The following is a 27,066-nucleotide window of genomic DNA, read 5'->3' as shown; positions in this document are numbered from 1 at the left end:
TACTACCCTGCGAGCAGAGTCTCCTTCGATCTTCCCAGATAAGACGATCGACGTGACATGCGATTGCCATGTGTTGTGTGATGAATAAAATAACACCATATGATTGGATACCACCTCTGCCACCGATAAGATATAACAACCAATCAGAATCAAGCTTGTTGAAGCTGCGACTCTACCGTTTTGTTTTCGTGTCAAACCTCTGATCGTCTAAGTTGTTTATTGTTATTCTACCTTCAAAACTTATACAGCTGTTTAGCCAATGCCAGGAAAATGCATCTATAGCCGTGAGTGAGGCGAAAATGTGAGAAGTAAGCTTATTTATTTACCTAGAATAGGTATGTGGAGATTGATTGTACACGGGATTGGAGATCAATAAAATTGCTTTCTTGTATAAGGGTAAGACTTTCTCGTTTACTGTCAAAACTTAAAAAAGCTTAAGGTGACCTCGATTGACGAATAGACTAAATAAAGTATTGCATTTCAATTATTTTATTATATTGAGAGTCAAGTAAATATATTAATCTCTTGGCGCGAAATACCCGCAGGTATCGATGCCTTTTCTTGGACTTTTTGTTGTAAACTTAACCCGTCTAATCGTTTCACGTCGATTTTTCGTTTCAAAACTGTGCAACGGAGATGAATTTCCCCCTTTTCCCTCTTTTTAATGCTGTCACGTCGGCCGACGTGTGTTTACCTCCGTCTTCCTCCGTGTATCGTCAACCATAAATTGCGCGTGACATTGCTTGGCGTGTGCGTTACCTGCGCAGCTGCGCATATACAATTAGCGCGAACGGGCTGCGCGAACGTCAACACAAGCTTTAAGTGGCGTAACAGCACCGCACGTACAATTGCCACAATTTGGCACGAATCCAGCTCTGACCACCCTTTTTTGCTCTTGGCCAATCAGAGGCAAGGGATCACCGCCAGTTGAGATGGATTATGGGATACGGGACCGCCCCCATTCAGTTGTTTTCGAGATAAATGGAGGTGAGTTCAGGCTGTGTATTTCATTCCTCTTTCCATTTGTGTGTGTAACGATGGGTGATGATATTATTTCTAGTGGAGAACTATCTTCTCTTCGGCGTGAAACCTCACATGAACCAAGTTCTGAAAGTTTATCTTTGAGAATCGAGCTCCTGCGACACGATGAACCAAAGTCTGAAGGATATGACGACTACTTCGACCCGCCATTGGAAAGACAATACGAATGTCCAATCTGTCTTTTGGGGCTGCGAGAGCCGGTACAGACTAGCTGCGGTCACAGATTTTGTAAAGAATGTATCTTACGGTCAATAAGGTAAGCTTGTGCGGATCTAATTTCTTTCGTCTGGTTACAGTAGAACCCTGGTCAGGGTTTTCAACTGTTTTGTAAAGTAGCGGACATACTTCTGAAAGCACCTGACGTAAATGTTTTCTTGGCGCCGTAATGCGCCTAGTCTCCCTCGCAGCCGTTTTTTGGGCTGTCACGCAACGCTCCCCCCAAAAGAAGCGGCTGGTGACATCCGAACTGCATTCCTTTCTCATTGTCCTTGCGGTTTGTTTGCGGTCTTTAGAACAGACCAATCACATGCCAGAAAATCTAAATGACGTAAGATTTCGCGCGAAAATGTGGTTGTGGCAGATAATCTAGCTCGTGTTTTTGATCATGGCGGAGGAGACTCCGAAAAAAATTGTTGATGAGAGCTCTGAGAAATGTGCCGTGGTAAAGACAAAGTATATATTTTCGGCAAAACTTCTCACAATTTCGCTGAAATCATAAAATTGACGCTTAACATAGACGTCAACTGCTACGCTAACGACGCGAACACTAAATTGTTTGTTTGCAAGACATCGTGCTATAAGCGGCTGTTAAAGTTTCAGCGAGCAACTGAGAAAGTAGAAGAAGGTAGAAAAGAAATCCAAGACGCCTTTCAAGCAAGGCCAAGGGCTAAACGCTTGATCCGACCTACAGATGGAGATCAGGAAGAAATAAGTGGATGCTTGCCATCAACAAACCGAGCGAAGGCGTCGAGAACACTCGAATTTAGCTCGGCTAACAGACCTTCTACCACTTGTGCTTCTTCTTTTGACATTCAGCCACTGCTAGCTGGTTCGAACCCGCTTAGTTATGTCCGCGGCTTCCTATCACCGATTCAGCAAATCGGTCCGAATTATCGAGTGTTTCTGCACGTTGACACAACACAAGACTTTCGGCCTCCATTGACCTCAACTCCTTCGTGTTCGTCGGTAAACAGGGAAAACAGCCTCGTGGAAACTCAGCAAGTAAGGTTATCCGTGCAGTATCCCAGCAAAAGCCTGAACAAAACGCTTCACGGGACTTACCAGAACATTGGCAAAGCGCTCGCTCATGGAGTACCCTCAAGAATTGCGACAGCAGTAATGAATTGCCTGCCAGTGAGAAATCACATTTACGAAAAGGTGATGAAAGTGGTCTCGAAGGAAGTAATTGGTCTGTGTTCCAAAAAAAACCCCTCGCTTGTCAGAAAAACGGGAAAAAAGGATCTGGAGAAGTTTGACTTGGACGATGTTTGCAAGGAGTGGCGCGAGAGAGCTCCAATTTTTTACTCTTTTCTTCTCACATCTGCTGTCAACAAGAACACGAAACGTTCAACGTGGTTCGGAAGCCTAGCCGTTGCGGGATCTGTTCTGTTAAAACAGAGAAATTGGGAAATGAGCGCCACTGCAGCAATCATGGGTGTTCTTCTCAAGAGTAAGGCAGCGGAGGTACGGTTTTAAACGCTACAACTTATACCTTTAATGTGTTGTTTGCTAAACGCAAGTGTTGCATAGGCAGATATGGGTGCTGCTAATTTCCTCTTCCTGGTGATCGTTAAATGACATTAAATTAACCACTTAACTTCAACAGTTGTCGTTCGTGCGTAAGATAATTCCCGCTGAAATCCAGAGGTTTGATTGTTTGCTGGCACCTTTGAATAAAATGCCTCAAGGACCTAAATTTTGTAAGCTTCTTTGAAGGAAAACTTTACAAAAAAAAACGTTCACCTTTAGGGGTGGTACAGACAAAAGTTGGAAATCCCACAATCACTTAATTTCCCCTTTTCCTTCTGGGAAAATAATTGGAATTCCAATGTACTTGAATGGTTTTGTTTTTTTCTAAAAATTTGTTCACAAAAGGACAAGATGTAATTTAATGAGAGACACTTTTGTTGTATTGTCATGGTGATATGCAAAAATGTTCAGACATTTTTTTTTTATGCTAGGTTTTACCATAGACAAAGTGCCAACTTGCATTTAGACAATGATTAAAATAACTATGGTTAAGTGGCACTGCTATTGATGTTGAAATATTGATTAATAATTTTATCCTAATAATCAAACTTTTGTACCTCTAAACATTAAATAATACAAACGTTTTATTAACTCTTTTTAATACCAGGGAAAGTTTTTAAAATTTTGGAAATGTAACACTGAACAGGTTACATTTCAATGGCCACATGTCATGTAGTTCCACATTTGGTTTCATTTGAACAGTAATTATTATTGTGTGGCCATTCAAATGTAACCTCTAGTTTTTAAAGATACTTCTTTGTTAACTCTCTGCTTAATTTTGTTACTAGTCACTTTTGACAGGAAAATAAATCACAATATTTTCCAGCGCCTGTTAATTCACCTTTGTCACAGTTTCATTATACTTGATGATCCAAATTCATGGCCTCAACAGTTGCCAATACAGCTGAAGGTACTTCTATTTCTTGTGAATTATTGCACACAGGTTCTTGCTCTAGCAAAGAGTCTTCGAGTTGGGAAAGAGACAAATTGTCTAGGATCATGTCAAATAAGTCATCATCTTGGAGGAATTCATTCCACTCATCAAGAAGTTCCTCATCCAAATCATATCCCTTTTCCTCTAAAGGAGTAGGGTCAGATGACTGCATGCCATTTACCCACATCATTGAACACTTTACTGATAATTGTAAGAATCTCCAGTGCATGCCGTGTATCCCATATCTCCACAAATTTGTAAACATCAGAAAAAATGAAAATTCTGTCTAAATTATCCAAAACTTGTGTGATTTGATGCTTGGAGAATCCTAGCATGAACTGTAAATTTGTGAGTGTCCTCACATCCCCATGAGCTGTTGTGTTCAAGAGATTGATAACAATGGATTTGTAATATTGAGTCAGGCAACCTTCCACAGTTTTTCTTTGCTCTGTATCCACTTTTCTTTTTTTACCCGAAGCAGTATTCTTTACTTCCGCTTGAGATACAGGATAACGTGCAAAAGCGCCACAATCAGGCAAACCGCATTCACAATCTACAGCACAGTTATCACAGCAAAGATGTGGAACTTCATGCTGCCAAGTAGTGGCATGAAAGTGCTTTAGCAACTCCTTTCTTCTGCAATGATGTGTCTTCACATATTGTTTCATATGGCTGTCAACATGGGTAAGAAGGATTCCATGGTACAAAATATACACAGCACTTTGAGTACCATCCCTGCCTGCTCTCCCAGTTTCCTGAATATAGGATTCCACATTTTTAGCAGGTCCATAGTGAATGACTCTATGCACTCCCTTACAGTCTACCCCCATCCTAAAGGCAATTGTGGCAATTAATAGTCGAATAGTTCCAGTGGTTGACTGAAAGGAGAGGAGAATTTTCTCTTTGTTTGCAGGAGGTGTACATGAGTGCAGCATTTCAACAAGTACATTGGTTGGATCATCATCAGTTCCATTAGAAATATCATTTCCAAGCATGCCTTTTATCATTCCATAAATAATACTGCACTGCTTGATAGTTTGACAATATATAATTGTTCTTTTGCTAGATGTACCTTTCAATTTTATCTCTTCAACCAGCCACTCAAAATACAAATCATGGTCAGTGTCTTTTTGCATACACTGCACAATGTAAGTTACATTTGGCTTGTTTGGGCCTTCTTGGACTGCAAATGGTTTATCCATGAGAAGAATATTTAAAATTGTTTCTTTTGTCAGGTTTGTTGCAGTTGCAGTCAAAGCAATCATTTTAGCATTTGGTGTTAATGATCGCAGCTCATGAAGGCGGCCATAACACTCACGGAATGCTGTCATTTTATTGTCCTCAGATGTTCCCCTGAAATGTACATGTAAACGGATTAGTGACTTATGACATGAGGGAAAAAATCCTTATTTCCCGTTTTGATTTAATATTTGTTTTGAATATACAGTATCAAGTTATTTTTTCTCTCACGAATTTTCCAGGAAAAGTATGTCTACAGATTAACTTACACTGTTTTCATGTAGTTCCCTGAAATTATTCATTCTCTTTTGCTGCATTTTAGTCCAAATCAGTTCAATACAAAATTAATTCGTAAAATATTACAAAATAGAAAAAAAAGACGGGTTAAAAATGCCACTAATGATGTAGCTTGCTGACCGTGCAAACGAAGCTGTACGCTTACCATTTTTTTTTTCGCATATTGATATTTGCACACATATATTTCAAATATTCGTGAAATTGCTTTTTTGAAGGTTCAAAGTGTCGTTCAATGGAAAACGCTTTTTAACTCGGACTTACCAATGCCGTAAAACATGAGCTTCATCGACAGCAACAGCACAAAGTTTCCTTGAGTAGACATCATTACTCAACATACATCGCCAGTGCTCGTTCATAAGCCATGCTTCAGGTGAGCCATAGACAATTGAATATTCTCCTTTCTCTATCTTTGCACGGTCAACTTCAATGTTTGAAGAAATGTTAATGGCAGACAGACCAAGACTTCTCAAATACTTCACTTGATCTTCCATGAGACTAATCAACGGTGAGACAACAACAACAATGTGACCATTTTCGTCGGAAACGTGGTCATACACGAGCGGCATAGCCTGATAAATTAACAATTTCCCGGATCCTGTAGGCAAGTTAACAAAAATATCTTCCTTCTCGAGGACGAATTTTCGAATTGCAAGCTTCTGGTAAGCATTAAGCTCAGAAATTTTAAACTTTGACGACGCTTTGTAAAAAGCTGCTTCAAGCACCGCCATCTTGATTCAGTGATATCTTCCACACGAGGGCAATGATAAAAAGCGGTCTCTAATTGGACGATTCGGTTTGGCGCGAAAGGGTTTCTTAAAATGGAACACTGGCTATGATTGGCCAATACGGGGAAAGGAATGCAGTTTGGATGTCAGCAGCCGCTTCTTTTGGGGGAGCGTTGCGTGACAGCCCAAAAAACGGCTGTGAGGGAGACTATAATGCGCCTCGCGAGCGCCGAAGGCGCAAGCACCTAGGGGGGTCTGGGGGCATGCTCCCCCAGGAAATTTTTAAAATAGAATACTCAGAAACGCCATTTCCAGCATTTCTGGAACCAAGGAAACAGTTTCCTAGGCAATGCTGGCACTCACTAAAATTCTCTTTAAAAAGTAAATTACTGAATAAAAATGGTTAGTTGCCGGGTAGGGGGAGGGGGAGGGAGAATGGCAACAACAGAATTTTCATTGGCTTATCATTGCGAATTTATTTGATTTTCAAAAATGTTTGGTAACTTGATCTCAAAGTACTGGACGTGGAATGGCAAACGACAGGACGAAACGTCCGGCCTCCGGCCTCAAATGAAAACCCTGCCTGGTAACTCGAACCCCCCTCTAACTCGAACTAAGCCTTAGCCTGCGTAGCCGTCGTTTCCGTTTCCTTCAAGCCAAGGAGCCAAGTTCAGAGCGGAAAAACGTTTAGCGCAACTTTTCTGCGCATATCTGTTCGCTGGCGCAAGTGAACTGAAAACGCTGCCGTTCGATTCTGTATTGTTGAGCAGTGGCTACGTTTTGTCCAATATATGCTATAAAATCGGACCGGGCATTTTACCAACACCATGTAAGCGCAAGAATGAAAACTGGACTTGCGGTACAGGTTCCGGTATATGATTATAAACACAGCAAAGGGACACTTCTTTTGTAGCTATAATACACGAGCTTCATCTCCATTTGATTCTCTATGTTTCTCATTACAAGACAATTCATATTTGGTGCCAGCACAACTGAAATTGAAATAAAAATCTATTTAAAAAGTTGCAACTGGTCAACCTCTGCTCGCTGGATGCATTTATTTATTTATTTTTTCGTTTCTAAAACAAAATTGTGCGACGAGTGAATGATGGCAAGAGTGCGATCACAGAAGGCTTTGTGAAACAAATTCAAAATCCCTGCTAAGCACAGTGACAAAAGCGTTTATTTGGGAAGTTTCCGTAATTAAAGATATTTTTCCTGCCTTCGGTTGACCTGTGCAGATAAATATAATTTTGTTACACATCAGTTGTGTAATTTACCTGAGCCTACTAGATGGATGCACACATACCGTGTCAAAAACAAACTTTTTTATTGTGTTTATCATGATCAACTTTTAGCTAGTTATAATGGACTGCAAGTAGCGAAAGCTAATTGAGGCGGGCAGTGAAAGACAAACTAAGAAATATACAATATATTGAAGAGACATAACTAAACTGAAGGGAATAAAGCAGTACAATAATACTAAGAGATCGAAAGTAACGCATCGCATGAAATTGCTCCCTCGACACCGATAATTAGATCCTTGCAAAAAAAATTAAAAATCCACTCTGGCAAACAATTATTTACTTTGGCAAACTCAGTTATTAATGATTAACTATTTTTCTACCCAGGGTTGAGCTCTCGACCTTAAATATTCAGGGGTTTGCTTATATAGTCGCCTTTTGTAAAAAGGTCCATGACATTAACAGACCCGTAGAGGCGATTTCTTTGCACGCCGCGGGAACAATGAAGGTTTGAAAATCTTTCTTAAAGTCTAAGAAGCCGTAAGAAAATCAAACCACAGCAAGGTTACATCTGCAGCTATCTTCTTGTGTGGGATAATTATCGCTACTTACCGAGATATCTGCGGTAGCAAAGTAAATTGTTGAAAATAAGAAAATTTAAATGGCCGCCATTTTTGAAACTTTTGGTGCCCAGAGCGCACGCAGAGTTCGCGCATGCTTTTTTTGTTTTTCCGCTCTGAAGGAGCCAAGCGGGGTAAGCGCGCGAGGGCATTGGGCAAAAAGGAGCAAAAAAAGTAGGAATGGGGGAAAGGGGCGGGGAAGGAAAAGAAACGCCTGCCGCTGAGCCCAGACATTTTAAAGAACGCCCCCAAATAGCTTCGCTCCCTTGGGGCCTACACTGTCATGTCGAATGTCACATGAGAACCAATCACTTTTTACTTCTGGTAAATCTCAGCAAAACAGAATCGCGGCGGGCAACTTGTTTACTTCAAGTTGCAGTATTTTTACATCGCTCGAACAAAAATTACCCAAGACAAATTTTACTTATGTTTTAAAATATCAACTCATTTACTTACAGCTGGAATTACAGACAGAATGAGCTTCTCCCACATAGCTGAAATACTTCCTCGCGTTTCCAGGGTAAATTTGTATTTTGCGGAGCATGAAATACAAAGTCGTTCTAAATATTGAAAACTTCCTTTTCAGACCGTGGTTAGAACTGAAATTTTTCTGCAAAGTATTTACTTGAGGCCTCCTCAATCTATTTATGATTACAGAGTTTTCTGAGCTTTCAGACCAGCCAAATTTGCTTCCAGATTTTCGTGTCTTTGAGACTGCTGACAGCCAGAACAAATTTTCTTAAATTTTTAAAAATTCTGGCGGGATTTCGAAAAACGAATGACACCATGTTTGTTGAGACGATAATACCTACCAACAAACCAAAGCGCAATGAAAACTATATTTTGAGCGTGACTGAGAATTTTGATTTTGCTTGATGTTAATAGACATTCGTTCTTAAAGCAGTCTTTTGCTCTGGTTTCCACCGAATTAACGTATCTCCTTGCGAAAGTAGTTTAGTCGTTTCCAAAGCAAAGCAAACTCGAAATCGAAAGGACACTTGAGAGAGTTCTTTTCCGCCTCGGCCATATTTTCATCTTTGATGAACGGTTAACCCGGATGTCGTTTTGGTCTATGAGTTTGATTGACAGACGATTGACCAATGGTAATACATCATTGCCTCCCGTTCGCTGACAAACGGCGTCCGGTAAAATGTCTGGGCTCAGCGGCAGGCGTTTCCTCTCCTTCCCCACCCCTCCCCCCCGCTCCTTTTTTGCTCCTTTTTGCCCAATGCCCTCACGTGCTTGCCCGGCTTGGCTTGAAGGAAACGGAAACGACTGCTACGCAGGCTAACTAAGCCTAAGTCCCGTCTCCCTTGGATTTGACCCTACTTTTCAGTCAGTTGCTTTTACTCGGATAACTCGAATTCCTCGCTAACTCGAACTAAAGTTTGTTTCCCTTCATCGAAATTTACACCAATAACTCGAATTCTGGTTCTTGCAACTAACCACTGATGTCACTGTATGAAATCACAATGTGTGGTTGCAGAAAATATCCATACCCCACCCACAGAAGGGATTTTTTATATGCCCCCCCCCTCCCCTCTGGATTTTCCATTATCGGCCCACAAAATATACCCCCGCCCCCTCCGCTCCGGAAATTCCAATTTTTCTGCACACCCCCTGGAAATATTTTCTTTTTCTAGTAAAAGCAAGAAATAAGCTTACTGGTATTTATTTTCAAGGACCGACTTTTGATGCTTACGTGTGTTTTTTCGTAAATTAGCGTAAACTGTGACCAACATATGAGCAGAAGTTGCGTGGTAATGCAGAAGTTTCGCCACAAATTTCAGCAAGCGCTATTTAAAGCATAAACACAACAATTTATTATAAATTCAGTCAGCATTTTGCGAAATAAACAACGTTTTATATTTGTGATATCAGTACTGCATTGAGAATAAACACATTCTGATCACGTTATTGATATGTTTTTTGCTTTACTAATAAATAGTAAATTTACAGCAGTGTAATTACAATAATAATATTGTTAAAAAATGTCACATGCAAGACTTGTCACATCTGCATAACAAGGTTATTGTTATCACAAGATCAAGAATTGGTGTAGGATTTTTGCGTTTCCTTGGAGAATAAAACATTGCAAAGACCTGAACATTTTGAGAAATTCAAACTAGAATTGTATTGAACAATAATGGCCAATTATATTTAAAACCCACAAATGAATCAGACAGCTAGCAGTTTTGCTGTAAACCATGTTTTCTCAGTAATGTTGGAAGATAATTGCGATAATTTGCCGGAAAAGAAGGTTTTTTGGTTTCTCGCATTTTAGCCTCTGCTAGGAGGGAAAGCCGAAAATGACGTTGCAAGTAGCATGCCTGCGTTTGAAAACATTTCAGCGCACACACTTGAATGTTCTGTAAACCAAATTGTGTGAATGTTGGATTCCTGTTACACACTATATGCAAATGTAGTGATTTAATCATTAATACAACGTGATTTACCATGGGTATCGAAGAAATTTCTCTCGTCTGTTATGTGAAAATATATTTTAATGTTTTGAGTTAAGATTCTTGAAGCCACCAGACGTTGTTTATTTATGGTGAGTGTGGCCAATGTGCGAGCCAGCGAGCCAAACATGCGAGTTATGCGAGCCATGCTAGCCAAACGGAGTCACGGCAACCCCCAACATAAATGCTAACCATTATGCTAACCGGGGAGCTACTTAAGCTAACCTGAGTGCTATTTAGGCTAACCGGAGTGTTTTTTAGGCTAACCTGAGTGCCTCGCACGTCTGCCTCGCATGGCTCGCTGGCTCGGAGATTGTCAAGACCCATTTATGGTACCTGATTTATATCGCTCGCGGCTTGTAAATTTTGACAAACTATATTTGCCTTATATTTTATTTTGGGGTTATAAAGATTTTGGTAAAAGGACTCACCTTCATTTCCTCTTGCTCCTTTGCCATCTTCCTTATTTTGGAAGAACCAAATTTTATTGACTCCTCTCTGACTTTTATTTTAACCGTTTCCCAAAGCAGATGAGGATCAACGAACCCATCATTCATACTGTATATTCTTCTTTGGTTTGTTGTATGATCAATTTCATTTGATTGATATAATCTGCTTCATTTAAAAAGGAGGCATAAGTTTCCAAAAACCTCTACCTCTGGTGTTAGAATGTAATGAAATTTTTAAAGTGAATGCAGGGCTGTTTTGTATCCTGGGACAATTTCTTCTTCAATTTATTGTATTGTAGAATGCGGGTGCTTTGATTTACTAGGAAAAATCAAGTATACAGTGCACTGCTGGTTTTCTTTGTTGCCACGTAAATCCTCAGAGTTCTTGGTTTAATACTCTCCAAGCGTTGGTCAGATCTAAGCTTTCGCAAAAATTGTTGATAATTTCTAGTGACTTGTTATGAGTTCTGCCTCGACTGCCTTTTTTATCTTTTTCAATGTTGAGTACCAAGTTAGAGTCACCACCTATGATTATGTCATTGCAGTTGAAATCGAGAAAGTGGTTTAACATTGAAGTGAAAAAATTGGGGTCATTTTCGTTTAGCGCTTATATATTTGTTAAGGTCAGCTGTTTTCCATTGGTAATTCAGTCACATATCACAAAATGGGTTGTTCCAGAAAAAATTCACACCTCCCCGACGGACGGGATTCTGGAAATTCTCGTGGAAGGGGGGGGAGGGGGGGTCAAAGACTCTGGAAATCCAGGCGGGAGGGGGAGTTGGACTTGAAAAAGTCTTCTGCAGGGGTCATTTGGACCGATAGTACACGCAATTCAAACATTTAGTTTGGTGACACTTCAGCACTCTCACACCCTGAAAATAGTAGAAATATTTTGTTCACATATTTCTCACCTAAAATAAATGATAATCTAAGTTTCCTCCCAGGTCCTTTTATAGCAGAAAACGCGAACAACAAGATACTAAGCTAAAGAACGAGCCATCGCAACATTGTTGCAACGAAGAGTTTGAAACGCCTGACACATTTCTTCCCATACCCAAACCCAGCGCACCACCATTGTGTAATTTCACGTTAGCCCCGTTGAAATCTTGGTTGTTTGGTCCGCCATTGCATTCTTAGCGTGGCTTCCACCACGTCAGGCAGAAGAATTTTTTACTTGTGCAAGCAAGGATACAGAGCTATTAGCTGAAGAAGATAATTCCAAAGAATTTTGGCCCAAACATTCCCTCTTCGTTGATAATACTTGAGAGGAACTTGTAGCAAATCTCCTCCTCGAAAAAACTTTTGGAAACAACTATTGCGAAAACAACAGAAGGAGGAAGTTCTTGGACGGGTTCCTGCAACATATACAGTAGTAACCTCTCTGAAGTCCCATCGTCCGTAGCACAGCTGAACAAGCAGCCTGTCCGTTTTCTGCGTGCAGTTTTAAGATTCCATGGGTATTGTCCATTGGGCACAAAGGATGAACTCGTTCGCTTTTTCGCATTTTTGCTCCTTTCATTTTTAGTTCCACGCGATAGAGTTTTTAATATTAACCGCAGCTTTAGAAATTAAAAAAGAACATCTTCTAGATGTAATTGTGCGTATTTTCTATTAAAAATAAATTAAATTTAAGCCTAAAATTTTTTTTCCCGGAAATCCAGGTGGGAGGGGGGGTCTTTTGTTTTGGAAATCCAGACAGGAGAGGGGTGGGGGGGGGGGGGGGGGTCTTGTGCTTGAGGAAATCCAGGTGAGAGGTGGGGGGGGTTAAAAAACGACCCCATCCGTCAGGGGGATGTGGATTTTTTCTGGAATCCTCAGGGTCAGGATAGCTCTTGGAAATTTAGATGTCTACAGGCCTCTGAGGAATGTACTTAACTTCAATCTGTGGAGTCATTTACCATCTTGGACTCCTCCGCCACCAAATTCAAAATTAAAATCAAGGAAGCTATACACATTAATTGGGGAGAAGCCCGCTTTAAATCAACGTGTTAATTTGTCCCTTTTTTTTTAATTTTGTTTCTCTGCACGTGCTCTTTTCATGTCTACTTTTACATTTATTCATGTTATACATTCCATGTAACATGTATTGTTTATACCTTCCATATGAACTTAAATATTCAAATTCACTCTCACAGTGTAACTGATGATGGCAGGTGGTTCTGTTGAAACATGTTTTCTAAACTTATTAAAGTGTCATCTTTTTCTTAAAACTTATTGGTAGCCTGCTGCTAGCAAGACCTTTTGGCAGAGTTAAAATTATTGTTAAAGAGTATAGCAACAGCTACCTTTTTACTTGAGCCACAACTGAAAAGTGCCTGGTAGCCAGCCATTCTGTTCACCAATCATGTTCATTGCCTTTAGTACAATGGGTTTCTTGAATAAAGTATATTAACATTTTTTTCACGCGGAGCCAGTTGAAAATCTCTGATCACTTTACCTTGTCTGACCTATTCCTCTTATAATAATAATATTGCATATAGATCCTATTTGATAGTCCAGTTTCCTAAGAAATTTTGTCAAGTGTTATGTTGGCCACCCTCGCCCAAAAGCACCTCGGATAGTAACTAAGGGTGTAAGCTTTAAGATCAAAAGAGAAATTAGGACAAAAAAGCACCCTTGAAAAGATAAATACACAGCAAAGTACGGTAGTTATAAAAACAAATATAGGACGTAATGAGTGTTTTTCTAATTCGTTTTTTTTTTCCAGTCTACTTCTCATGTCCGCCCTAGCAAAAAAAAAATTAAAGTTAACAAGTGGCTGTTAGGCGTCATTATTTTAGAGGCTAATGGCGCTCTTTTATGGGCAGTTCTTTACCCACAGGCCAGAGTTTTCACTGTTGATGTATAACTTATCTGATTGAGCTGTGCTGATTGCTACTTGGATTCCATTCTTCCTGGCTTTTTCAAAGTTTCCACCTGTGGCTTTGGTCTGTCAATGATCTCAGTTGGCAGACCTCTAAACATCAATTGGTAATTCGTACCATGAAGCCAGCGGCCCAAAGCTAGGATGTCTTCAGTCTTTATATCGCAGAAAGCGAGCGTGGATGGGATGTGGCCCTCCATTTTTTGCCTTTACCAAAAACCTGGTGGACACATTGAATTTCAACCTCCTTTGCATCATCATAACCAAGCTCTTTCTCCAAGAAGCGATAAAGTATTTCCTCTGTATCCTCTTTCTGATCTGCTCATCCTTGCGTCTCTTGAATGTTCATGAACTTAATATTTTTGCGTCTTGTGTAATTCTCCAGATATAGGTTTTTATCATAAAAATTTCTCACTATCCCATAACGTGAATGTGAAATTGAAATTGATACCTTGTATGTTTTTATTTTGGTGAGAAGAGAGCCGTGTTGAAAGGCTTGAATAGAATGAGATTATGGTTCAAGTCAGCAGAGATTTCGGGCGAAATGATGGAGAAACATCTGAGGGTGTTTCGAGCTCGTTTGCATGTTGTTTTGGAACGTGCAAAGTCATTTGGCCGTAAATATCATTGCATTATGGGCCCTGGATGGTATGATGCTATAAAGGAATGATTCAATAGTAAACATGAGTCAGGCCTGTATGTGTGAGGCCTAGTCATTACGTTATCGAAAATCAATTTCCAGTATGACGTCAAGTTGGATGATGGAAAGTAAGCGAAACAATTCACACTAAGTATCTAGTTTGTGACCATAACTATTCAATTAGCTCACCCGCTGAATGGAAGGATACGTTTCCACCTGAACTTAGTGCTAAACATACACGAACTCATCCTTTATAGGCGTCTTGTTAAATTTCTATCATTACCTGCAATACTGACTGTAGGATCTTAGCGTTAATGTTTTAGGTCATTTTTATACTCCTTTATCATACCATTTTATCCTTGTAAGTTTCTTGCATACATCTAACTCAGAGCACATTTCTGCATAATCTGTACATTAAGTTACCAGATGTGAAATGAAATGACATTTTTATTGTCTGATGTGTATTCTGTGCAACCTGTATTAAATGGTCAACCAGTGTATTAAGCAGTCACTTAGCAATTCCAGCCACTTAACATTAACTCTCCTAGTGGAGAGTTGTGTTGCAACTCTATGACAAAGATTGATAAAGACCGATTCATAGCTCAGAGCTTCTGTTCACTGCCCTTCACAATCATCATACTTTTACTTAGCTTGCGCGCTGACATCTGTAACTTTGAGTAATGTTGTTTCTCTTCTAATTATTTTCCAGAGATGCTGGTCGTAGGTGCCCTGTGGACAATGAAAGATTAGATGAGAGACAGGTAATATTTTGACTAATAACCAATTAGAAATTTCTATTGCTTTTGTGAATATCCTTTGGCAATCTTACAGTGTGCCATTTTGAGAAATATCTAACAGGGGACTTGCAGGTTTTCTAATTCTTGTTGGTCATCCAAAACATAACACAAGCTACTGAAGAAATCTTTGTTGTGCTCCGGTATACATCATGAAAATGTGTCAGGCTGCTTGACATGACATTGCTACTGCAGAATGTTCATGCTGTTTGGTAAGGAAACCAAATGTCATACATTTAGTTTGTACGAAGAGAGTGGAGAATCCAGAGAAAAATTCTTGAACAATGTTGGGGCACATGTGATGCTGAGCTTAACATGAGAGCTTAGGTCACGGCAGTGTTAAATGATTACTCTTAGTAAAGGTGAACCAGTAATGGTAGGGTTATTAAGCCATCATTTGAGAATTCACTGGCTGATCAAAGACATTACGTCATTTATTTTTTGTGATAGCTTGCTGCTGCTATTAAAAAATTTTGGCTTTCGTTAGTTTCTGACCGCTTGGGCTCCTACCAAGAGCCCGAAAAGCCCAAAAAGGCATGTTTTGTCATTTCATTGCATTATATTTTTCAGTTTCTACTACTCACTTGTAGGGGTACATGTTTGCCTAGTTTATAATCTCATTTTGCCAGTTTTTGAGCATTGTGAAATTGTAAATATTAAATATTCAGGCTACATGGTGTAACTGCACTGGTACAGAAGTGACTGCTGGCAATAAAATTAATGTTAGTATTGGTGGTTTGCAACCAATCCCTGGAGATCCAAAAAGACAACGGCAATCCATGGCGGCCTTGTTGGATGGCAAAATAAAAGGTTCTGTCATCCAACATGGCTGCCGCATCATTGTCTTTTGGATCTCTAGAGATTGGTTGCAAACCACCTATAGTTGCAAAGAATGCCATGTAAAAAATTGTTTCAAACTGGGTATTTTCTTGTATAATGATAATATTAAACCGACCCTTAATCTCCCAATAACATTCCGCATCCTTTTTCACACAAACAGTTTTGGGTTCTTTTAATTAATTGCCCTCTTCCGATCCCCCTGCTATGTTATTGCATTATGAAGAGGGCTCCAGATGGGCACTCTTTTTGAAAGAAATTGTTAAGCTGAATGGGTCTTCTGGAGTCACACAAAAAACAACTTTACAGTCGAACCAGGTCAAGCGTACCCCCCTAGATTCTATTAATGAATCTATTATTTGAAAATTGAACCCGTTAGTCGTTTCAAGTATTCAAATCAAAATTCGATTTCTGATTGGATTATACGAACAATGTATGAGACCAGAAAACCGGAAAGCCCGCCGGAAAACCCCGCTCAACATATTCAGAGCGGAAATTCTTGATTTATAATAATAGTGGATTTTCCAAAAAGCAGATTTCTCGTGATTTGCAGCAGTCAACGCGTACTGTCAGAAAGAAAATTCGCCATTTTCAATCGGGCACGGCGTAAGTTGGTCCTGTCGGGTAAGTTTAAACTCACTAATATAATGATCACTAAATGGACATTTTACGTTTATACACTGGCGTTTATTCCCTTAGTTATTAAAAAAATGAAAAGGATTGGAAGCGTTTTATCAGAATAAGCAGTGTCCTTTTTGAGGTATATGCAAATTAATTTAGCGAAAAGTATGCGAACTCACAGTGAAAGATGTTCATTTCAGTTGACCTTCGACAACGGCAATGACCTTCGGCACATGTGTTGCGCTATTCTTCGCGGTATAATGAACAGTCTGGTGAAATATATACCATACTTTCTCATGCTACAAGGTGGGTAATGCTATACATGAAAGATAAATTGGAATTTTTCAGCCCGACTCATTTGCAAGCACTTGACTTTGGGCTTTTGCCATGACCAAATTTGCATAATGAATTATATGAACGTGTCAACAACATGTGGGAACAGTTTGAACGAACGAGCTGTTTCAAAGGTACTGTAGGTTAAATTTTACAGGTTATTCTTTTTACTGTTAGCGCGGATCAATGTTCAAATTAAAAGCCAATAAGAATCGAATTTTAATTTGAACATTGATCCGCGCTAACAATGAATGAATGAATGCATTCTTTGAAACGACTAATGGGTTCAATTTTCAAATAATTGATCCATTAATAGAGTCTAGGGGGGTACGCTTGACCTGGTTCGACTGTAACACCTTTTTTTTCTTGTCTAAATATCATCAAATGAATGTAAAATATACTATAGCTAGCAGTACAGATATTAAGATGCTAAATAACTAGTACTTACTACCTTCTTATTTAAAAGGGTTAATAGGCTAGTGTATTTTCTAGGAGGTCTCCTTATTACATGGATCCAAACGGGATGACCTGAAGAGCTCCTGAAGGGACTACCCTGAGCTTTATGGTCGAATAAATTAAGGTGTCTGTCAGTCTGACAGACATTCTTCTTTCCAAATGCTTGGGAAGGACTTGGGGTCTAATTATAATCTATTCATTTTTCTTATCAATTTTCTCCTTTTAAAAATCATAGCTGTATCCAGACAATTTTGTTAAGCGAGAAGTGTTGTCTCATATTGTGTTCTGCCGATTCAAAAAACAGCATGACTGCCCATGGAAAGGCCCTCTTTGTGAATTGGAGGTGAGTGTGTTGCTATAACAGTTTTGCATTAAGCAATGAACAAAATTATTTTAGTCCGGAAGATACCGGTAAGCGTAAAATTGTTCAAATACGTGATACAAGTACCAAATTTCGCATATTTAATCCTTTTTAGGTAGGAAATAATAAGCGATAAGGATCCACTTATGAACTTAACTTATTCACTAGTTTTTTGCGGTTAATAAGTTCTCATATGTTTCCTATAAGGCACCACAGGACACCCAATTCAAAGGAGATGATTTTTTATAAAAAAGAGCCATCCAAGATATGTTTTCCTGTAGTTTTTTTATTTTAAAACTTTTTCCCTTAATCTAGCATGTAGCTCCGTACAATTACATGTATTTTGAGTCTGCAAAGTCGTATTTATAAAACCACAGGACACCTAACCCGTGATAAAAAAATAACTAAAGAGCCATTAAAATATACTGTTACTTTTTGTAGGTAATATTTTGATCGCAATCTCGCTTACGGCACATTCCCCTCAAAGTGTCTACAATCTTTTTTAACAACACACCGTCACGCTGTCTCATTTAAATTTTGCCTGTTCATGAAAGAAATAAACGAGCCATTTACGCTATATTGCCCTGTGGTATTTGAAGGTAATTTTTTTTCACCTCAGTCTAAGCTACTGTTCTATTCGGTTTTTTTTAAGGAAAAAAGTGTGTTTCTCTTAAAGTTTGGTTTACTCTTGATAGCAACTGCCATTACATGTACACAGTGCTGTACAGGGAAGGTTTGCCCTTGTACAGTTACAAAGTCCCTGGCATGCCTGCTTGCAGCCGCATCTGATCAGTTCACAGCATGCTTTGGAGGCTTCAGGGAGTGATGTCCAGTGCGGTACCCATCCGTCTGAAGATTTAACCCAGCCCCAATCAGATGCAGTGGGAAGTTCTTGGATGGAATCAAGTGAACGACCCCAGACATGACCAGCTTGAAATGCTGCTCTCCTTACATGTTGCGCCAGGGCCGCTTGGGTTGGCGGAATACTCTCTATGCTTCTGGTGCCTTGAGAAAACATGGACTGTCGTGCCGTGTTGATGTCCTGATGGGGGGCTGTTCGGCTATACATTATAACCACGAACCGTTCCAGCACCTTAGATTGCTCCTCGGAAAGCATTGACTGTGGCGATGATAAACTGCGAAAAACTTCGGTCGCCTCGGGATAGCACTTTCATGCTTGAAATGCGGTCTTCTTACCCTTTCCAGAAAAAAATGATACCGTATCACATCCGGTAAGGGCATGAAAGAACGGTAGCCCCTCGCATTGCTGTTCGGTAAGAGAACTGGCTATCTTGTGGATTGGCAGGTAGCGCTTGGCTTGCCGACGCCAAAGGCAACCCACAGCTCATCTAATTCCAACTTGCGCTCAAGTGCGATCGCCAATACAACCACGTCTGTATCAACGGTTCGCACCAGAATCTTCTTCATACCATTCTCAGAGGCATGCTTTACATGAATGAATATACGAGTATCTGCTTCCTCGTGATTACAAGGTGCCAGGCCCGTCTTGTCTATTGTGGTGGAACTGATTACATCCACATCCGCCGTGCTTAATACCACTACATCACTTGCTTCGAGAGATTGAACGCTTGCTGCGAGATACTGGAATAACTCCTTGTTGTCATCGAGCCTCAAAAACGACTTCCAGTTTAAAGGAATCGCTACATTGTCGCACACACATCTGCGAGCTCCTGTGCCTCTGGCCTCTCGAGTGCCTTGCTTGAGACTGTTTTCCAGGTAGCGATCCCACACCAAATCGATTCTCTTTACATTCTGTGCACGGTAACTGATAACGTAGGGGATAAAAACAGTTTCTGCATACTCCTTGAAGGTTTTGCACTTACCAGGCGACAGCATATTTACAATAGCCGCACCATCTAGAACAACAACATCAACCGAAGAACGCTCCAATGTTGTGTTAACTTCCACGCATGCGATAAGCTCCGATTTTTGTCCTGTTCGCATCTTGCCGTTACAAGAAAGTGCAGGTGGACTTGAACTGTTTTCGTGCCTGAAGAATTCCTCGAGATTTCCCTCCCTTGCTTGGCAAGCAACATACAGCCTAGAAAAGAGGCGCAGTCACTCTTGAGATTGGCAAGTACATTACTGGTCTTACTTGATGGTCGTTTCTCTTGTGTGCCAAACAAAGGTAAGTTGCAAAGTCGTATTGTGTCAGTGATTGCTTTGGACCGCTTAGTAAGTCGTTCCTCAACATACGTGTCATACATTGACTGTCCCTTCTCCTTGGCTGCTGAAACAGCTTCCACGACAGATTTAGGAACGATTTCTTTAGTGTCCAGTACTAGGAGATCGGTACTTTCTTCTCTGAAATTGTTTCCCATCTCGTCAATTACTTCAATCAGGTTTTGTACGTCTTTGGCAAAAGCTTTCTGAACAGATGATACTTGTTCGTGGTGACACGTGTTAGCAGGTTTCCGTACTTCATATGCACTTTCGAATTCATTCACTGCTCTCGCTATTTCTGGTCCTGCTACCATCCAGCGCCGAAGGGCTGCAGGACTTTCTGTTAGTCCAACTGCCCCACCATCCCCTTTAATCATCTCGTTCTCCTGCTCGTGGTTGTGGTCTAGAGCACTCATGGAAAATAGGTGCTGAGATTTCTGAATAACGAACTCTCCTTGTTCGAACTCGGCGAATACTGATGGGTGCCTCTCCTTCAAGTTGCCCAAATCTCTGATGTGGATGGGTAGCCATCTCGCATAATGTATTTGATCGAAAGCAAACATCCACGGAACAAGCTGTGCAAGACTCTCTACGTACATGGAAAAGTTGCCTTCTCTTATAGACCTGACGAACTCGAGAACTAACAGTTCCAATTCAAGTGCTGTTGACCAGTAAAGAACATGGGGATGTGCCTCACACTGCTTCTGCATCCAGGTATTAAAATCATCTGGTTCCCTGATGGTCTCGATACTAGCCATGTAAGCCCGTCGCTGTAAGATGTAAAGTGCGCATGCACTCACTTGATGTGCATAGCGAGATCTGGTTATGTGCACCGCCTTAAGTATAGCATCTGCCCTTCCACGGGATGTGATGTCTGCCTGGACCAATGCGCTGTCCCACCCACTGTTGGTCAACCAATGTCCGACCATCTTCAGTGAGGCCTTCTCAATGTGAAGCCCACCCATCATCACTACATAGCTGCTCTCCCCATACGTTTCTGCTCTTTCCCACTGGATCTGTTTTGCGAGAGCGTAAAGGGGTTGGTCCATTCCAATGACTGGCGTCTGTCCCGGATTAATGTATGTGATCGCCTCCTTTACTAATTTCATAGAATGTTGGATCGTTGCTTTACTGTGTGCGTTGTCTTCAAATAGGGGTAAAAGTGATGTAATAGCAGTAGGTGAGAGAGGAGCGGTTTGCAAAGAAGCAAAGTGAGCAGACCACGACAGATATTCTCTCTCCTCTATCTTTTCCTTCTCCAGCAGTTCCTCGACCTTGGTGAGCCACTGGTACTCGCTTTTCATATTTTCAGTGACGTCATCTGACTGTGGTTTGTTAGTATTACATCCTGCTGGAACAAAATAATCTTTCTTTGATTCTCGTTCCCCATAAGGCTGAATAGCAGTGTATGCTTCGGGTAGATTACACACTGTTTTCCGTTTTGGAAGGTCAGGATTTATAAGAACTCGATTTCTGTCAAAGCCACCGAGGTCATTAGTAGGGTGCTCGGTAAGAGAAATTGCGGTTCCGTGAAATGAGTCCTTTGCTGTGCGTGAACTCGGATTATGGTCAATGTTGTCCATACTTCCAGTAGTAAATAGTGACTTCTTTAACTTTGAAGGGCAAACCACGCCGTCATCTTCAAACTGCGCACAGACGCTATTTCCTAGATCAGCTGAACTTTGCATCACTCGGTCGTACGAAATAGACATTCCTAATCTGTAGAACTTATCTACTAAAGTTTTCTTCCTGGTTTCGGGGTGGACTAACAGTCCCAGATAGACGGGTAATGGAGGCTCTCTATTCGGAAATTCCTGAAACATCAGACTGCGGGTCCCTGTGACGTTTCACGGCGTTAAAAATCAACAGCTGAGAAAGCGCTACACCTGTATTGGAACCCAGCACTGTACCTTGCTCATTTTTGTTCATAATGCTCGGACCCTCTAATATCATGTTAACAAGCGCAAGGAGTAAGTCCGGTACTGCAGAGCGCTGACATTCGGTATCGAATGTACCATTAAAGCATTGCTTTTTCGCAAATAGCTCTTTCCTAACAAGCATTGCGGCTTTAGCAAGATACATGGCCTCAGTGTCGTAGTCATGAATTTGGGCAAACTGTAAAGCTGCACCAATGTCGGTTGTAAATGCTAGCTTTACCTCCTTTCCTTCCGTATATGCGCCAAGCTCTGGTATTTGTGTGAGCAGGCGATCCTTCAACCTTGTGCTGTTTACACGGCTAGGAACATTTGCCCCGAGCTGTTCAAGTAAACGCGAGTACGTTTTTGCCAAATCTGATAACAAAAAAACCATTGGGTTTGGAGCTTCCTCTATATACATGACAAGTTCAGCTAAAGCAATAGCCTCCAAAGAACTTTGAGAATGGTTTTCATTGTTTTCTTCCTCTTTTGAGGGACTGATGTTTCTAACTCGATTATAAAGAGCTGTGAGACATGGTGCATGGTAGTATGCATTCTGTGCAGGCATATCACCAGCTGACAACTTTGACAATAGCTTGTGGTCTTGAAGCTTTGTGGCTGCTGCTCTAACATTGCTATCAATAGCAAGCGTCGCTGCTCTACGAAGCTTCGTACCTGTTATAAAAAAAATTTCGAATTATCTAAATTACGAATTGACTTGATTTTATTACCGTTGCTTCTTTTATGATCTCACTCTTTTTCAGTTTTAAGTTTAATAGATATCATGTCACATGTTTAATTTACACCAGGACTATCAGTGATTTTATGTGATTATCGACTCAGTTTTCTTAAATGTTTTCAATATTTTTAATCTGTGATGTCATGCAAAATGCAAAGACAACTACTTTGACGGTCTTTAAAAGAAAAGAAGCGAATATTGACTTGTTGCAATCAATAAAAATTTACAAATCGTCTCTACTTATAAATTTTCTCAGACATTTCACCCATCCAAGTTGCTGCTTTTCTATTATGTGTTGATTTCCAAAATTAATTATCATGTGCTCCTTACCCAATTCATCACAAAAGAAACATCGCTCTGTGCCATCTTTTGTCGAAGGCTTGGATGTTTCCCCATGGCCAAAGGTTGTACGTCTAGTTTTGACCGGACTTGGTTGTTCCGAAGTCTCCTCGTCCGATTCCTTGCTGGCCTCAGCATGCTTCCTTTTCTGAGCTCTGGTCAGCTTCACACTGCTGCATTTATTAAAGCATGTCTTGTGCCAAGAAGCTTTGTTAACTCTCAGGTTTTCTTCAATTCCTCCTCCATCGTCGAGAAGAGACAAAGGCACTTGAATTGGCCATTCGCCAGCTTCTTTAAACTTTGGAAGATTTTCGGCCAAACTTTTGTATCCAGATCCACAATCTTTTCTTTTATCATACACTGGAGAAACAAGCTTTTCAGTTGTATTTTCAAGCTGGAACAAAACACACAAATCCCAGTTAATAGAAAACCTCGTGCGATCCATATTCCACCTTAAAACAGCCTGTTTGTGCGTGCAAAATCAGTCAGGCGTTCCTTGCTCACACCAACAAAATCCGTCAGGCGTTCCTTGCCGCTTTTCACACAATTTTTATAATTTATCATTTTAAACACGCTAAAAAGGACTGTTTGAAGTTAATTGAGCAAAATCTAATTCTTACGTTTATATTTAGGCATTTTGGGCGTATTTTCATTAGTTTTTGGTAAAGATATGGCTTTTTATGAGCCCGCTGTACGGAGCCGCTGACCGCCGCTTGAACACGTTTTAAAACACATGCTTATGATTAGGATCCAGATAAAGTCTCAACGGAATGTTAATCTACAGGGTAAAAGGAACTTATTCCGAAAATTTCACACTTGTATCACTAATTTGAACAATTTCGCTATTTTTTGTCGCTAATCTTCCGGACTATTTAGGTCTAAGCACTCCTCTATACTGTTTACAGGTGTTGAGCACTGATTATACAGACGGTTAGCTTTAACCCTTTCCTGCCCGAGGGAAATGCCGAATTTTTCTAAATCGCTAACTATGAGCTGGGAGACCACATGTGATATACCATATAAAAGGTATTTTCTGGAGTATGCTATAAATCACACCATCAGAGATGGAGGAGGTCACATATGAGAGTGAGAAAAGCCCAAAACGAAAGAAGAAAAACATTGAAAATTTTCCTATTCGTTGTACATACTGGGTATCCCCCTAAACTATAGCTTAATGTACAGCTCTCAGTGCATTGCTTGTTGTAAGATATCAACTGGACCCTTAACATACAAAGGAAAAAAATCCAAAAGTTTGAGGGGTGGTAAATCAAGTCTCATATAGGAGGGGGGCATGATTTTATGCCTTCAATTTATAGATTTTTCAAAGATCTTTTGGTTGTGCAAATTTCACACAAATTGACCAAATACTGAGCTCATAATTGTGTCTTGTGCCATATGGCTCTCTTGGGCAGGAAAGGGTTAAGTTGTTTTTGTGGCAGCCATTGCATAAATGGACCTCTATGGATTTGATGTTTGGCATTCAGCATGCTGCAAAATACCCCTGCTGGGCACCTAGTCGATGATGTACAATTAAGGAACTAAAATCTTGCAATTACTCTATAAATGCATTAACTTGACTTTCCTCGCTTTATAGGATCACCTGAAGGAGTGTGAGTTTGTTGACATTAACTGTGTTAAGAATTGTGGCAAGCAGATGAAAAAGAAAGATCTTGCAGAACATTTGGAAAAAGAATGCCCTAACAGGACAGTGCCTTGTGACTTCTGCAGAGAGGAGATCATTTGGAATGGCTTGGAGGTTTGTTGATCAGTGCATTTTGTTTACCATTTCTGTTCAGTGGTTTGGTGGAAATTTATTGGGTTTAGGGTCAGCTGACCCCCTACTGACTCCCAACTGACCCCCTAACTGACCCCCTCAAAAGTAGGGGGTCAGCTGACCTGGGGGTCAGCGTTCTGTCGAAACCCAAATTTATTGGTGAATGGAAATCTGGCCTTGAGTACAGACTAGTTTTCATGTAAGAAAGGTGGCAAATAACCAAATTATTTTTCTTTTCTTCTTCTTCTTTCTTTCAGTCCTAAATTGTTTTTCTTAAATGATGCTTTAAATTTTTAGAATTGACTTTGTTATTTTTGTACCAGCCGGTCAAGTTAGGTGATGGATAAATGTATTTTTTGCTATTATTTCTTCAGAGTCATCATGAAGCTTGCCCAAAATACCCACTACCATGTGGAACCTGTGGAAAGGAGAACATACCAAGTGACATGGTAAGTGATTTTTCACATACTTCAGTGAAGCAGGGATTGACACAGGGGTGAGAGCACTTGCCTGCCACCAATGTGGCCCGGGTTTGATTCCCAAACTGATCGGCATTTGTATATGTGGGTTGAGTTATTTGTTTTTGTTACTTGCCTCTGCTCAGGGTACTTTGGTTTTCCCCTTTCCTCAAAAACCAACATTTCCAAATTCCAATTTGATTGCTTTGAACATTTATAGCATTTTATTGCTGGAGACCTATGAACCAGCCTTACACAACTGAGGGTAAATGAAGTGATTTGTTTTTATTCTGGGCCTTACATGCTCATCAAATAATGAACAAGATACTTGAAAGATATCCAACATTTGTTTGAAAATTGCTAAAAGAGCAATTTGACAAACTGAAGGTGTGTGATTTTTTTCATTCAAAAAGATTTCAGAGAGTAATGTTAGTATTCAGTAAGTCATAAAAGGTGTGTATATAAATGTATGGGATCTACATTACAACTACTGCATGTTAGAAGAATGGCCCTTTTGTTCAAGAATAGTATAAACTTTCATGTTTATTTTTTAGTGTTTATGGAGCTCATAATAAGAGTTGATTATTAGATGTGACAGTGAAAGATGTTGCTTTTCATTTGTCAGATGCAAGAGCACTTGGATAATGAGTGCCCTAAAGCAGAAATCAAATGCCCTTTCAACATCTTTGGATGCAAATTCATGGTATGAAAACACTTTTCATTGTAGATATAAGAAACTTTGGTTGTTTGATTGTCTGAAAAATGTTAGCTTTTAAAAAAAGGTGAAGATTGTGAGTGGTACTGTGTCTAACTAATTTACAGTCAGATAATCCTTGCTGAGATTTAAAGTACAGCTGACAATTCAGTACTGGCCTTATTTCAAACTGGCTACCATTTTAATATTCTCTTTTCCTTTTTTTTTTTTTAAATAATTCCTTCTAACCTCATTCTTAAGCTCAAAAATCAAAAGAATAGTTTACCCTGACCCTGTTTAGGACAAAATTAACCTTGCATACCTACCCTGTGTAGAACAACGCCCTCTATTTTAAGACCCTTAGGACAAAGAACAACATCTATCTCTTGTTTTATACAAGTGTTTATTTGCAATAGAAATTACATTTAAAGGCCCACTGTCACTTACCGGATGTGATGTTCCAGGCATTGAAACGCGAACAGCAATCACAACAGATAAGAAAATACATAACCTAAAAGTGATGGTGAAAAATCCCAAAATTTCGCATTAACAGCAGTGAACCTTAGGTGAAGCATTGTTCACTAACATAAATACAGACAAACGTTTCTGTTTTCATATTGCTAAATACTTGACTAGAAATATGTGACTCGCAAAACCTCGCGAAGCTAGGGCTGGGTGGAAAGCCCTTTTTACTTGTATTGTTGCATCAAATAAGGAGATTATAAGGTTTCTGAACATGGTAACTATTTTGATGAGCATAGTGTTTTCGTAGTTCCACAGGTTAGTTTGCGGTTGAAATATATTTCTGACACGAGGAAATGTACAATGGGCGTGCAGCGCTGTTGTGTTCGATGAATTTATTTCCCACGGAAAATTATTTTACCACAGCCACAAAACGTGTAATTTCTTCAATGCAATCTTTCACAAAAAAAATTTCTGGAAGAAAGGAAAAAGATTCTGCAGAGATGTTTCCATCCAGTGAATATTGATGAACATTGCAGTTAAAGTGCACCTAACCCCAAAATGTTTTTTTCTCTTAAATAAATCTTTACACCTGTTCGAAACATATTGCGCTATTTAGCGCCTTTTTATAACCAAATCTTGACTTTTTATAGGCTGTAAAAGTTACGAAATCTAGCCATCATCTGTCCCATGACCGAGCTAGTAAGGGGCATGGGTCTATTCCTGAATTTACGTCACAAACTGATTTGCATTGTATTAAGTCTTTGTGAAAATGCATGCAAAGCAGTTTGTGACGTAAATTCAGGAATAGACCCATGCCCCTTACTAGCTCGGT

The 27,066-nt window shown here is 40.0% G+C and overlaps 2 protein-coding genes and 1 pseudogene across 3 annotated transcripts in view; 2 read left to right on the top strand and 1 right to left on the bottom strand.

The window, feature by feature from the left end:
* The first annotated feature begins 1,022 nt into the window (after window positions 1-1,022).
* LOC146486145 (TNF receptor-associated factor 6-like) overlaps window positions 1,023-27,066 on the top strand; it is a 27,268-nt gene continuing 1,224 nt past the window's right edge. The window contains exons 1-7 of one of the 2 annotated variants that reach the window (XM_085098866.1): window positions 1,023-1,297; window positions 14,973-15,024; window positions 17,540-17,647; window positions 24,438-24,599; window positions 24,941-24,956; window positions 25,032-25,066; window positions 25,701-25,778. In XM_085098866.1, coding sequence (XP_084954992.1) covers window positions 1,038-1,297; window positions 14,973-15,024; window positions 17,540-17,647; window positions 24,438-24,599; window positions 24,941-24,956; window positions 25,032-25,066; window positions 25,701-25,778 — 711 coding nt within the window. In that variant the 5' untranslated portion in view covers window positions 1,023-1,037. Of the gene's footprint in view, window positions 1,298-14,972; window positions 15,025-17,539; window positions 17,648-24,437; window positions 24,600-24,940; window positions 24,957-24,991; window positions 25,067-25,700; window positions 25,779-27,066 lie in introns of both variants that reach the window. The other variant, XM_085098870.1, reaches the window with a different exon arrangement.
* LOC146486147 (uncharacterized) lies at window positions 1,693-2,736 on the top strand. Its single transcript, XM_085096503.1, has one exon. It carries the CDS (start codon window positions 1,693-1,695, stop codon window positions 2,734-2,736), a length of 1,044 nt encoding a protein of 347 aa, XP_084952629.1.
* LOC146486146 (putative ATP-dependent DNA helicase Q1) lies at window positions 3,013-6,086 on the bottom strand (annotated as a pseudogene).

This window comes from Pavona decussata, unplaced genomic scaffold (genome assembly GCF_977016875.1).
Source record: "Pavona decussata unplaced genomic scaffold, jaPavDecu1.1 SCAFFOLD_21, whole genome shotgun sequence".
Taxonomy (NCBI): domain Eukaryota; kingdom Metazoa; phylum Cnidaria; class Anthozoa; order Scleractinia; family Agariciidae; genus Pavona; species Pavona decussata.
The sequence above is the reverse complement of the archived record's forward strand: the minus strand, read 5'-3'. Positions and strand labels throughout refer to the sequence as shown.